This window comes from Leptinotarsa decemlineata, unplaced genomic scaffold, assembly GCF_025532065.1.
Source record: "Leptinotarsa decemlineata unplaced genomic scaffold, Ldec_3_MD MMD2_tig00026336_RagTag_RagTag, whole genome shotgun sequence".
NCBI lineage: Eukaryota > Metazoa > Arthropoda > Insecta > Coleoptera > Chrysomelidae > Leptinotarsa > Leptinotarsa decemlineata.
Window position 1 is genome coordinate 11886478 of NW_027412692.1, and position 13537 is coordinate 11900014.

The window sequence follows — 13537 nt, forward strand, 5'->3', positions numbered from 1 at the left end:
CTGGCCAAAAGATTATAAATAACACAACTAGCGTTCAACGTTGGTAGTTTATTGTATAACATATAACATTAGATATTGTGATCATGAGCACATGTTTGTAGTCATGCCCGGTCAACATAACCCGCGTTAACCATGATTGTCCCGTGTTGCCAACTTGTAGTATCTCATATGTATTACAAGTTGCCTAACAGTGACAACTGTTTTAACACATTATATTACAATCTTTGCGGATGACACCACGCTTCTTTGGCAGCATGAAAAAAATACTTCTAATATGAAAGAAACTATTTCTAGTGATTTAGAAGTTGGGACTATACAAACTATTTTGTCTACAAACTTTGTTAAATTTTATTTTCTATTGTTATATTTTATCTATTAGATATGTGAACTTAGTTTGGCTCAAATTGTGTTTCTGGGTATTTGTGTTTTTGAATTGTTTCTTTTCTTTCATTCTTTGACGTGTTATACTCGTATATACCAGATTTTTTAACAAGCTTTGTCAATAAAATTGTATTTTCTTGGACAATAAAGTATATGTCTATCTATCATTCTCTTGTTTATAGTTAATGATTTGCTCATCAAGATATATTTGATCTAAATGGCATTCGAAAGAAATTAAATTTGTTTTTATTACATTAGAAGACAATAAATTTACATCACACCGTTGCTTCACTTTTACCAAGTCATTTTGAATATTTATTTGCAATGCATCAACATTATTGTTTTGCCAAAGTTCAGACGTGTCATCAGCAAAGATTGTGTATTTACCTTCTATAGAAATATCAGCAAGGTCATTAATAGGCGATAATAAATATAGTTTAAAAAACACGCTTTTAAAGAACATCGAACTAAAAAGTTAAAATATTTTTTTAAAATAACCTTAAAACAATAACGAACGAAAAATACTATTATTGTGAAAAAAGCGACAGGCACTTGATATACAAAAAATATGGCACAAAACACCACGCTTTTTTCTCAATAGTAATAGTATTTTTTGTTCGTTATTGTTTTTAGCTAATTTAAGAAAATAGTTTTAACTTTTTAGTTCGATGTTCTTTAAAAGCGTGTTTTTTAGTTTTTAAGCTATATTTAATTTTCAATTTTTTAGTTTCGTATGCTATAAAATCGCGTTTTTTAGCCTTTTTAAACTATCTAAACTTTGGGATCAATCAGCCGTATATTGTTTAGAAAAATGACCATTGATATTTTCATATAGCGCCATCTGCCCGCGAATAGATCAAGCAATAATGTTAATATATCAAGATTACATACAGCGCCATCTGCCCGCGAATAAATCAAGCAATAATGTCGGTAATTCTGTCAAATACAGATCTCGAGCTTGAGAGTTACAAACATACATACATACAGGTGAAGCTAATATAAATCTTGAAAAAAAAAGATCAAACGGTCGAGGACAGATTCTTGAGGTACCTCGCTAGAGAAGACAGATAAAATTTTTAGAAAAAAAATCGAAAAAATGTCCAAAAATGTTTTTCAATACAGATTCAATCGATCCTAATTATGTTGGAAAATCTCATGCAAAAATGAGAGATTATTCATTTCAATTATTTCAGTGTAGGTATCTTGAGGTTTTTTCAGTTTAGTGACCTTTAAAATTATTTCAGAGATGTAATGGTAGTAATAAAATTTATGAGAATGAATCACTCACCGTGATCTGTGAAATTGAACAAAGGTGGTAATTCGCTTCCGCTAGGCAGGCGGGTGTTCGGTTCCCTCAACTCGTTGAAAAAAGGATGTGCACAAGCTTGCAAGGGGCTAATCCTCGAAGATGGGGTATATTCCAGCAGTCTGGCCACTAATTCAATGGCTTCTGGAGGAGTTCTCGCTCTGAAGACCTGGAACAAAACACGCACCTACAATGAACGTTATCATAGAATCAAACGAGTATATAATAATAATAATCTTTATTTAAAAAATATGCCGACTATTACAGCTTGTACACAGACAACATAGAATGAAATAATGTCAACAAAAAAAAAAGAAAAAGACTTTTATTTCTTTCTTAGATTTCTTTATGCTCCTCAAATCTTTGATTCGATTAGGCAATTTATTGTACAGCTCCATTGACATGTAATGAGGAGTTTTTCTGTTATGGTTAACCTATGTATAGGGAGAACGAAATCATTTCATCTTGTTCCATAGGAATGTTGTTTACTATTGTTGAAGAACAGATGCCTATTTTTTAATACAAACACTAAGCATTCATAAATATAAAGAGCATATATCATCATTATCCCATTATTTTTGATTGCTCTTTTCTGGATTACAAATATTTTATTTATATTACTATTGCTTCCCCAAAATATAGTCCCATATCTAGCTACAGACTCAAAATTGGAAAAATATAAAATTTTTACTAATTCTTTGTCGAGATATTTTAGTCCATACGAAATTTTGCTCAATTTGTTAGCTGCATAATCAACCTGTTTGTTCCATTTCAAGAATTCATCAATATTTAGTCCTAGTTAGTTTAGATACATTCAAAATTAACTATTCCTAGTGAACCATTTTTTTGTATCATTAAACATTTCCATACCTGTTTTTACTACTTCAGGGTATGTTTCACTGCCTATTAATAAATTAGTGTCATCATAGTGAATTATGTGTGTTTGAATGATAACATAAATTGTTTATATAGATAATAAATAACAAGGGACCCACAATGCTTCCTTGGGGTACTCCTACTTTCACTGTCACATTCTCAGATTTGCGTGTTCGACCATGTTTGTTAATAGTTACTATTTGTTGGGGATCTGTTAGGAAAGATTCAATAATATAGTATAGTAATAACTTGAATTTAGCTGAGCAATACTCTTTATATATATTTTTTCGTTCACAAACTGAAAAATATATAAAAATATGATAGATCTGATAAAAATATGTTAACATATTCAAAAAAGACTTCATTGTGAGATTTCCATTTGACAGTGGACAGCGACACATGTTTCGCTATACAAGAGCATCTTCAGACGTCACAATACTGTCTAAACAAATTCTGAAACATGCTTTTAATAATAATAATAATTTTCATTATCCTGTATGACAATCAAAAAGGTACACTGTGTAGGATCAGTCAGAAAAGAGCTTAAAAGTAAAACTAAAAATAAGACAATTTACTAAGAGTAATACATTCATTGAAATTTTTATTTTATTATTCAATCATTTCCTGAAGGAAGTAATAGGTTTTCTCTAGTAGGAAAGACTTAAGTGTAATTTTGAAGCTGTGGATGGTACTAGAGTTTTTCAGTTCAAGTGATCTGAGCCCTATTACATTGGTGGAATTGTGCATTTTTACAATATGGCATATGAAAGTCTATCTTGTACCTGGTATCAATAGAATGCACATTTTCATTTCTTATGAAACAGTTATAGTTATTTAAATTCTAATGACAATTACTACCCTACAAATTTGTACATAAGAAATTCATTACATAAAATATTCATCTTTCTAGGAACAACTCATTGAACTGGAGAATAATGAATACAAGTTTTATCTGAGACACTTACTTTCAAGATCTATCTTAATTATCAATTTCATCAGTGCAAACTTATTTCAATAAAGGGAAACAATTCAAATATATTTGATCATTGAGCAATCCCAAATTTTTTTAATCTATTAATTTTCTAAGCATTCAAAAAGGTTGAGTTTAGAACCTTTCTCTTCCAAATGCAATACTTCATAATCGTGATTGAACTCGGGCTCCTCTGTCAAAAAATGGTTTGCAAATGTTGAATTGGTCTTTTAGTCCAAGAAACTACTTGTATGGTCTTTTATTCTGTTGGAAAAAGTTTTTCCGGTTTGGCCAATATAAAGTTTCGGTAGAACCACTGTCAGCTATAATGCTCAGACTAATTGAGGTTTTAATGAAGATTTCTCAGGTTGAGTCCAAATATTTTTAGTCAAAATTCAAGATATGTAGTTACCATTGATTCAACAAAAAATATACCCATATCTGTAAATAACATCACCACAATCCATAACTTAAAAACAAGTGTACACTAAAGTGTCAGCCTTCACGTGAAAATTATAAAACAAAGCAGCCTGTGAGTTACGTAACAAAAAAGAAAACTAAAAACACAGGCGATGATGACGATGAAGATGTGTGTGTGTATGTATGAACCGATTAGTAAAAATGGGGGCAGCTATCAACACTTCTCGAGACTTACGCGTATTTTTTGATGATTTGTGGTCTCAAACGGCATCGACATTCTTGTCAGCATTAACTGCAAAACACATGAATGCTATTTTTGACACAATCCAATAAGATCAAGTATACATAAGTCTTGCAACAGTTTCGTTAATATAATGATGCTTCAGTATACTTAAATTTTCTATTTATTGAGAACTAATACTGGTAGAAACTCACTATGGCGAGTTTCTCACAGTATTTAGGTATATGTTGATACTCCAGGTATAAATTTGTTTTGTGATCATTTTCAGATTGAAAATATAACAATTTGAGGTTTGTCAGAATGATCCTTGAATATCGATAGTGAAAATGAATCAACATTTTCCATTTTATCATCAACTACTTATTTAAAAACCTACACTTTACAACCTATTCATTAAACACTCCATTAAAGCAGCATATCTCTTACACCTGCATTTCACACAACTTGATAGCCTGACCCCCATTCTGACTATTAATTTCTAGTTATTTATGTGATTATTTTTTCTTTGTATACGTTACAGTTTTCCATTTAAATATATTAAGTGATAAATTATCAGCCAAGCACCAACCATGTACCACATTCAGGTTATTTTGAAGTTGCTCACAATCGGTCAAGTACCTTATTGGTAGATAAAGTTTTACATCATCTGCAGTGGGGATTTTCTATTATCTGAATCATCAACTAAATCATTCAAAAACGTTAAAAAAGTAAAGGCCCTAAATTGGGACCTTGAGGGACTTCAGAAGTTGAAATGATGACTATTATAAAAAACGTACTGCTGTCGACCTGAAACATAAATGATTTGAAGAATTGGAAACAGTTCAGCTTTTCCAAATTCCATGGTCTATCCTATCAGAGGTCTTTGAGAAATTGACATAGATCAGATCTATCTGACCTCCTGAGGAAAGTTGGGTGATAACAACGAACTAAGAAAATTGTAACTGCTACTTCATTACTGCTTTCCGGACTGTCTACTGGTGAATTTTTAGTAGGTTGAAAAATTAACTTTGTAATTGTGAAAATAAAGGAATTTTGCTTCAAGTATCAACACAACAAAGTGATAACTGTTACAGTAATTGGGATGAAAGAAAGACCACAAAATCTCAATGGTTCTTGCAGATCCATTGTTAAAGTTCTATGGGAGAAATATTTGTGGCCGGATCCTCTATAACAATGATATCATAGGGTGACTCTGAACCACTGCACAATTTTTAGTTGAAGTGATCTAGGTCAGCATTTAATTAAATCACAATATCAAACTCATACTTCGTAAAGCAAGAAGTCTTCTTCATTGTGAAGGACTTAAAGTACAGTGTACTTGAATAAAGATGAAACGACCAGGCAACAGGTTTATTCCTGCTACAAAAAAAATATAGCTAGAACCATTACTCAGAGAAGATGGCGCTGAAGATACTAACTCAATATAGGAGGTTCCCAAACTAAGTTTTTCAGTTGTAACAGACTATATCATTTGGATTATTGAAAGCATGAGGATTTCATTCAGAGCACATGTATTTTTTTCATGTTGGCTAATCTGTCAGCTGTCATGTAGACTGATCATGACATTACATACTTGAAATAAATGTTAAAAATAAATATAATGAAAACAACCTCCAAACAGCAAATAAAACTCATAAATGAAAAATGCAAAAGTTAACTACAAATGACAACCGAGACTAATGTTGAATACACACAGTAATGGATTCCTGATACAACAGTTATTCAATATAGATTTTTCTTCAATAAAAAACCATCAAGAATTAAATATACCTCTGAAGAAGTCTAAATAATGTCTTTGTTAGCGACAAAATTTTTCACATTGGCATGAGAGTATGAAAGCAAAACAGCGCAGCAAATCAAGGATCATCAAACCGAGGATGAATGTAATAAAAATGATAGTTACCTGTTGCCAAGGGTGCGACTTGATCTGTGGGAATTTAAACTCAGTATAGTTCGGGTTCATCTCCTTGATCTGCTCTTTGGTAGGTGTACCGAGCACCTTTATAATCTCGACCAGTTGATCCACTCCTGAATCCCCCGGAAAAATGGGTTGGCCCAACAGCAGCTCGGCTAGCACGCACCCAGCGCTCCATACGTCAATCTTGGTGGTATAGTCGATAGCGCCGAATATCAATTCTGGCGCCCTGTAGTAACGACTGCATATATACGACACGTTAGGCTCACCCTTGACAAGGTGTTTTGCACTGCCGAAATCACACAATTTTAACACTCCAGTCTCTGGGTCTAACAACAAGTTTTGTGGCTTTATGTCCCGATGACATATGCCTAATGAGTGAATGTACGCTAGTGAACGGAACAATTGGTACATATATAACTGAAACAAAAGAACAAAATATTACAGATTGACAAAGTAGTTAAGGGTTTAGCGGCCGAGGTTTTCAGTATCACTATTTTTCGGGTTTGAAGACCGTTTATTTTTGGAATTTCTTCCTGACCTAATCCTGTACCTATTCCACGTACAGGTATTAGCACACCAAACTAGTTGAGTCAACATAAATACGCCTTACGCAGCAGTATTATCCAGTATTATCCAGGATTACTCAGGATGTATAATCATTGAAATTAGCCACTCGCGATAGCGAAACGTCAGGAAGAAATTATCAAAAACGACTGCCAATAAACCCTAAATATAGTGATACTGATATTACAGTGCAATGGTATGCAATTCGAAAAAAATTGTCAGATTTTTTGTGTAAGAGATGAAGGAGAGATTTCTGGGCATTTTAATGAGTTATTTGTTCTTTGTTGGTGGTCAAACCACCAACACTGACATAAAAACTTGGCAGGTTGACTTGGGCGTCACACCAATAGGTGGTTCCACTTATGTTTCGCTTGCATTTACGCAGCTATTTTCATCAAGTACTTTCTTGGTTTTTTCTCATTTTGTCTTCAATCGAGGACCGCCTGCCCGGTACTGACGATGCCCAATAGGCTGAAACAGCTGTATATATATATATATATATATATATATATATATATATATATATATATATATATATATATAACTGAAAATTGTAAAATTAATTTAGGTTGGTATACTTGTATGAGTGGTACACCCACCTGGATGGTTTACCTCTATGTGATATCTATGTAGCATAAATAGTGTTAGCTTCGCGATAGTTTCTAGTTTAATCTTCCTCTTTGAAGATGATCACTTGGTGATCGAAACACGTGTCAAGGTGTTAAAAATAACGATTTGGTGTTGTGAGTAAAATTCATTACTACACCAAAGGTTCCAAACAGTGCATCATAAGGTTTTCAGAGGTTTTATTATAGAATTACCTGCTGTTCCCCAAATAGAAATGAGATAGTGCAAATGTGAATAAATGAGACTGAAATATGTATTTTTTTTAAATTTCAAAGGTATAAAGTTTCTAATTTTGTCAAAAATTCCAATAATAGGAGATATTTTCTTACTAATTTTTTCAATATGTTTATTCCATGACAATTTCTCATCAATGTGTAAACCTAAAAATTTTGTTGTTCTCGTATATTTAATAGAATTTTTATCAAACATAATCGAATTATTTGAAGTATCAATTAGTCTTAGGGAAATATTCATATATGAACATTTATTGAAATTAAGCTTCAACTTATGTTCATTAAGCCAAATGAGAATTTCATCCAAATCATTCTTCATATAATTTTTAATTTCTTCGTAACTGTCTGAGAAATATAATGGTAGTATCATCAGCAAATAGTTTAATCATACCATTCAATTTCAAATTGGCTAGTGAATTAATATAAAAAAGGAAAAAAACAGGACCAAGGATGGATCCTTGGGGCACCACAAGTTATATTTTGAAGATAACTTTTTTGATTACCGATATAAACATATTGTCTTCTATCTGAAACCATTCTGGTCAACTGAATCAAAAGCTTTGCACAAATCGAGGGACAAGAGACAACATTTCTTATTTTTATCAATTTCCATTTGGATTTTCGACACTATCATAATGCATTATTATAATTCTATTCTTACCTTTATAAAGCTGATCGGTATGGTTTGTTTTGACTTGCTGTAATGCCTCGCTACTTTATATACTGTTTCTGGGATGTATTCCAACACCAAATTCAGGTACACCTCATCCTTCTAAAAAATAGCACAAATTGATATATAACAATAAATAATGTGTCTCAACCTCAGATGTTTTTATTCATGAAAATGGAAAACTAATTGTTCTAAAATAAGAAACCAATCAACAAAAATACATCTGGAAGGGTAAACACAAACTCAGTTCGATGAGTTGAAAAAAACAAGTCCTTTTTAGTGAAAAGTAAATACAGGTAAAGGATGAAAACTAAATGATTTAGGTTCGATAATTTGATTACTAAATGTGAAAACTAATAGAGAAAAATAAACATTTTCAAACGGCTTCTACTGTCAAAACGCAAAATGAAGGCCAACTAGGGTTGACTTTAACTAGTTCTGAAATTAACTCACACCCCAGTCGTGTTGGTCTACATAAAATATTGAGAAATATCAGGTGTTTCCTACAAGGAATTGCAAAAGAGGGATTCTTTTGTTTGGGTTTATAATTTCATTATTAATAGTAAGGTAGACATTATAGACATGGATAGACGTAGGGTAGATATTGTCAACCATGGTCAAACAAAAGTAGGGTTGAAGGTTAAGTGGTAGAGCAAGACCTCACTAGGTTATAGGTAGTTAACACATTAACTAAACTCCTGAACGCTTTCAATAGTGAACATATTACATTTACCCAATGCATCGTTACCACTACTAATAGTCTTTTTTTCAAAATTAAAACTCCGTTGAGAATTTTAGAAGAGTCAAATGTAGTATATGAAATTCCTTGTCATACACGTGACAAGACATATATTGGACAAACATCAAGAATTTTATCTGGACGCTTAACGTCACACAAAAGTGATTGTAACACAAACAAAGCCACCTGCACACTTGCAGAGCCTGTCATCAGCACTAAACACACAATGAACTACAGCGATGTTAAAGTTTTGTGTAGTGAAAGCAACTTACAAAAACGGTTGTTCAAAGAAATGTTCTTCATCAAAAGGAATACCAATAACAAGAACAAAAAAACTGAGCTCAACAACCTCAGCAATATATACAATTACATCTTAAAATTGGAACTAATTCCTCCAGGTTCCCCAAGCAACAGATAGTGTTTGATTTGGGCGCAGTGCTGAGTCTGTCAAAAAACCATTTACCGCAGTTGTGAGTGTTTGGCAACACTGTACCCAGAGTCAGATACTTTTGAATTTGTTTGTGTCAGCCAAGGGGTTGGTGTGCCTTTTGGTAATCTTGTTGTTGTTTTTCTGTCAAATCATCAAACTTCAAATGTCTTTTCAGAATGTCAATTATCAAAATTCAAATATTTCCTCTTTCCTCTCTTTTTGGTTGCTACCACGCCACCGAGTAAGTGTCAAGCATGGACAGTGAAATAATTTTAAATGTTTATATAAAATAAGTTTTTTTGTACTTTTTCTCTGAAACTTTAAATTGAATGTGTGACACTTTTCTACATGATGAAAATTATTAACTTTGTTTTTCTCATTGCCATATATATGTACCTATAGAATCTTTGCGAACCAGGAATAGGCAAAAAACAACTTTCGTCCGCATCATCGAATCCCTAGCACATAATTTTCATGCTGACGGAATCAAGCGACTTGTGTTACGTTGGCAAAAGTGCCGTGATTATAAGACTCAATGCGATTAAATTGAATGAGTATTTACTGAGATATTACAGTTTAAAGTACTCATACAAACGGACAAAATTTTGAAACAACCTAATATTAACTGATAACAATTTCGTTTATCTAGTATTAAGATTATATTTCTTTGCTCACTATTCTATTATATGATCATAATTTTCAAGTCATTCAAAAACAAGAATGATGTCCATTATAAAAGTTATATTTTAATTATCATTCTCAAGGCCAATCTGCATGCACCTTTCTGGGTTATGGTCGGTTAGTTGTGTAATTTGGTACAACAGATGAATAATGAATTCGTGCATAACTGTTGAATTTGTGTCAAAATTTACTACAAAAAAAAAAAAACATAAACCTTCAATAACTCCAAAAAAAAAAACGATAAAGAGAGAGGCCATAGAGAATTTGTTTATCAAGCCAATTAATATGGACAAGGTTTGCTTGGAAGACATTGCAAGGGAAAACAACGAAATTACTCTAGTAAAAAAATACAGGAATGAATATAAATATTTGTATCCACAGAGAAAGATCAGAATTAGCTCTATTTGCGTCTCTTCTCTTACTTCTAATTCCATTGGACGAAAGGGATCTTTCAAGGAAAATTAACTTCAAGAATCATTCAACGCTAAATTGAACACTTTTATGTGCATATCTCAGTTTCATAAATGAATAAACTAAAAGAATTGTTTCCACAACATGGTTTACGCAGGTCAAGTAATACAGAGTTACTTGAACTTGTCACTAGAAGAATAGTTTTTGCATGGCTTCAAAATCATCTCAGCAACAGAGAGAATTCTTTAAAAAATCATCAAGTGTGGAGTTCCACAAGGTTCTGTTTTAGGCCCAACTCTATTTCTAATTTATATCGGTTCCATTACAGAATTTTATGAGAAAGTTGAAAGGGGTATTTTTTTCAGGAAAAAGAGAGAGAAAACAATCGACTTCGAAATGAACTCTTTACAAAGTTTGTGTCTAAAAATAACTTCTATGCATAATCTACACATTTTTCTAGAGTTTATTTTGAAATCGATCGCTTTCTTCCTTCCTTTGGAAGTTTCCCACATTTTTTGAATCCATGTGGTTCGGTCAGTCTTTTTTGCTGATGATATAACCAAGCTAAATTTGGCCGTGGTCTGCAAGTTTTATTGACGTTTCGTCGAAGTGATCGAGTTGTTCTCAACATAGAAACTACAACGCAGGAATTTGTCTCCAATTATATATCATCATTAGTGGGCCTGGCTTCGTTTCTCTCGATTTAATGACCTGCCCTTGGGTTGGGCTAACTATCGGGCGCGTTCCCAGGTGGCGGATAGGGGAACGGCCAGGGGACTGGAGGTTCTGGCCTTACGGACGTGGTCTGCCTGGTCAGTGGCAGAAATAATTAGGGTGAGGGGAACTAAAACTCCCCAAAAGCCTTTGCAAAACATGCCACTGTGGACCAGCCTATCCAAGCTAAAGTGTAAGGATTCGTGCTGACAGCTGAATGGCCGCAGGGTGATATCCGGTTACGAACGATCCCCTTGGGGAACTGGACGAAACCTTATTGTAATCAGCCCACCTCTGGTAATGCGAGGCTCTGCCAGACGTGACCAACTCTTCCCTGGTTCCTCGTGGGAACACACATGAGTGAAACAACAAAAACAAAAACCAATCCCGAGGCTGGACAGAAGTGTTCACCTCTAAGGCGGTGGCAGGGGATGAACAGAAATGTCCACCCCAATCTACCGCTTAGAATGAGGTTGGACATAACAGATCACCTCGTAATGTAATACAAAGGCCAAGACGTAAGCGCATTTGCGGAGCCGAGGCCAAAAGGAGAAAGCGAGCAAAGGAGTGGCAGCAACTATAAGTGCACCCTCTTCCTCCCCCACTCCACCTCCAACAGCAAGGGCACTTCCTGCAGTGGGCGCCAAGAGCTACGCCTTGAATAAAGACAAGGAACCGGCTGCCTCTGCAGGAAAGCTCCCTCACTTGTGCACCTCCACGGAAGGAACCCCAAGAAGGTTGAAGAAGCCGCGCAACGACAGTAAATTCGCTGCACCTTTCAAAACCTTCGCAGAGGCCACCGTGAGACATCTCAAGGTTGCCAAAGAGAGTGTTTGTTCGGCGAGTCTTGGCCTACACCTGCCGATATAAAGGAGATGTCTCCTAGTGACCTATTCACCTTCTTGGAAAGGACAGGATGGACGATGACCTAGGAGGACAACTCCTTGGGAGGATGTACGGAGGGTCACATGTGGCCTGAGTGCTGTGGGCCTACACTCACCCTCCCTACTCTACAGATTGAATGACCTCTACTTATTTGGGTAAAATTACGGACAGGTAGCCAGATTTTATTAATGTTAATTGCCTCTTCTTTCCTATTGAAATTATCCCTATGTTTCTTAATTTCTATTGCCTCTGTATATATTTTTCGATAGTAATTTTGAGTGCCATCTTTGAGAACATGTTCCACTAAAGATGGTATGTTTCGATGAAATCAATTCAATTCAAGATCATAACACACTTCAAATACAAAACATATAATAATTTCACAGCCACACAAACGCAAATTTGGTCAAAAACGTATTTTTCATGGTGGAGTTGATAAATATGATGAAATTCCTAACAATATGAAAAATGAAATACTTGAAATAACTATAGACCTATTTCAGTAGTTCCGACTCTGTCAAAAGTAATAGAAGTTATTTTGAAGAAATGTATTATCAATTACATGAAAAAATGTGTTGCCTTCGACAATTACCAATATGGATTCCAAGAAAATAGTAGCACCCTGAGCGCAACTATAGACTTCATTAACCACATTGCTTCTTCACTGGATGATAAATACTACACTATTGTTGTATTTGTTGATCATCGAAAAGCATTTGATGTTGTTGATTTCTCTATATTACTTGAAAAAATTGAAGAAACGTGAATAAGAGAAAATGCTCTCTCTTTACCTTCTAGATCGCAAACACTTCACAATGGTTGATGGCATTTCAAGGCAAACTGAAACTACCAAAGCAGGTGTGCCCTAAGGCTCAGTCCTTGTACCCCTACTCTATACATTATATGTTCTGTCACTGAAAACTGCTAACATTATAGCTAGATACTTTAAATTCGCACATGATACTGTTCTTGTATATAAGGGTGAAGACTTGAAACAACTCGAAACACTAGTAAATACCGACCTTGAAAAGTATCACAGATGGCTTGCAAAAAATAAACTTCAGATCAATGTAAAGAATACAACTTTTATAATCTTCTCTCAGAAAAACATGAAACAACAGGATATCCTAGTGGAGATAGGAGGCAAAGAAATAACGAGAGTCCATAATACCGAATATCTGGGACTAATAGTAGATGAAAACCTATGCTGGAATAACCATATCACCCATGTAGAAACAAAAGTAATTCCAATGGTTAGTGTCCTATATCGTTGTAGAACCTACTTACGCCCATCTTCACTCCATCAAATATACAGTGCATATTTCTTATCAATTTTTAGCTATTTAATTCCTATATGGGGTACATGTTGACAGACATTATTCAAAAAAGTAAAAATACTTCAAAACAAAGTCGTGAAAATGTTATTCAGGCTTGACTACAGAACCTCAGCTGATACTTTATACAGTGTAAC

The 13537-nt window shown here is 34.1% G+C and overlaps 1 protein-coding gene across 10 annotated transcripts in view; it reads right to left on the reverse strand.

Moving 5' to 3' along the window:
* The window catches only part of sgg (glycogen synthase kinase 3 beta homolog shaggy), a 70744-nt gene that overhangs the window by 11104 nt on the left and 46103 nt on the right, over positions 1-13537 (reverse strand). For 8 of the 10 annotated variants that reach the window (XM_023169455.2, XM_074183340.1, XM_023169480.2 and 5 more), the window contains 3 exons: positions 8198-8308; positions 6098-6529; positions 1670-1874 (listed from right to left, as the gene is read on the reverse strand). In XM_023169455.2, coding sequence (XP_023025223.1) covers positions 1670-1874; positions 6098-6529; positions 8198-8308 — 748 coding nt within the window. The remainder of the gene's footprint in view (positions 1-1669; positions 1875-6097; positions 6530-8197; positions 8309-13537) is intronic. The other 2 variants (XM_023169471.2, XM_074183338.1) reach the window with 1 other exon arrangement.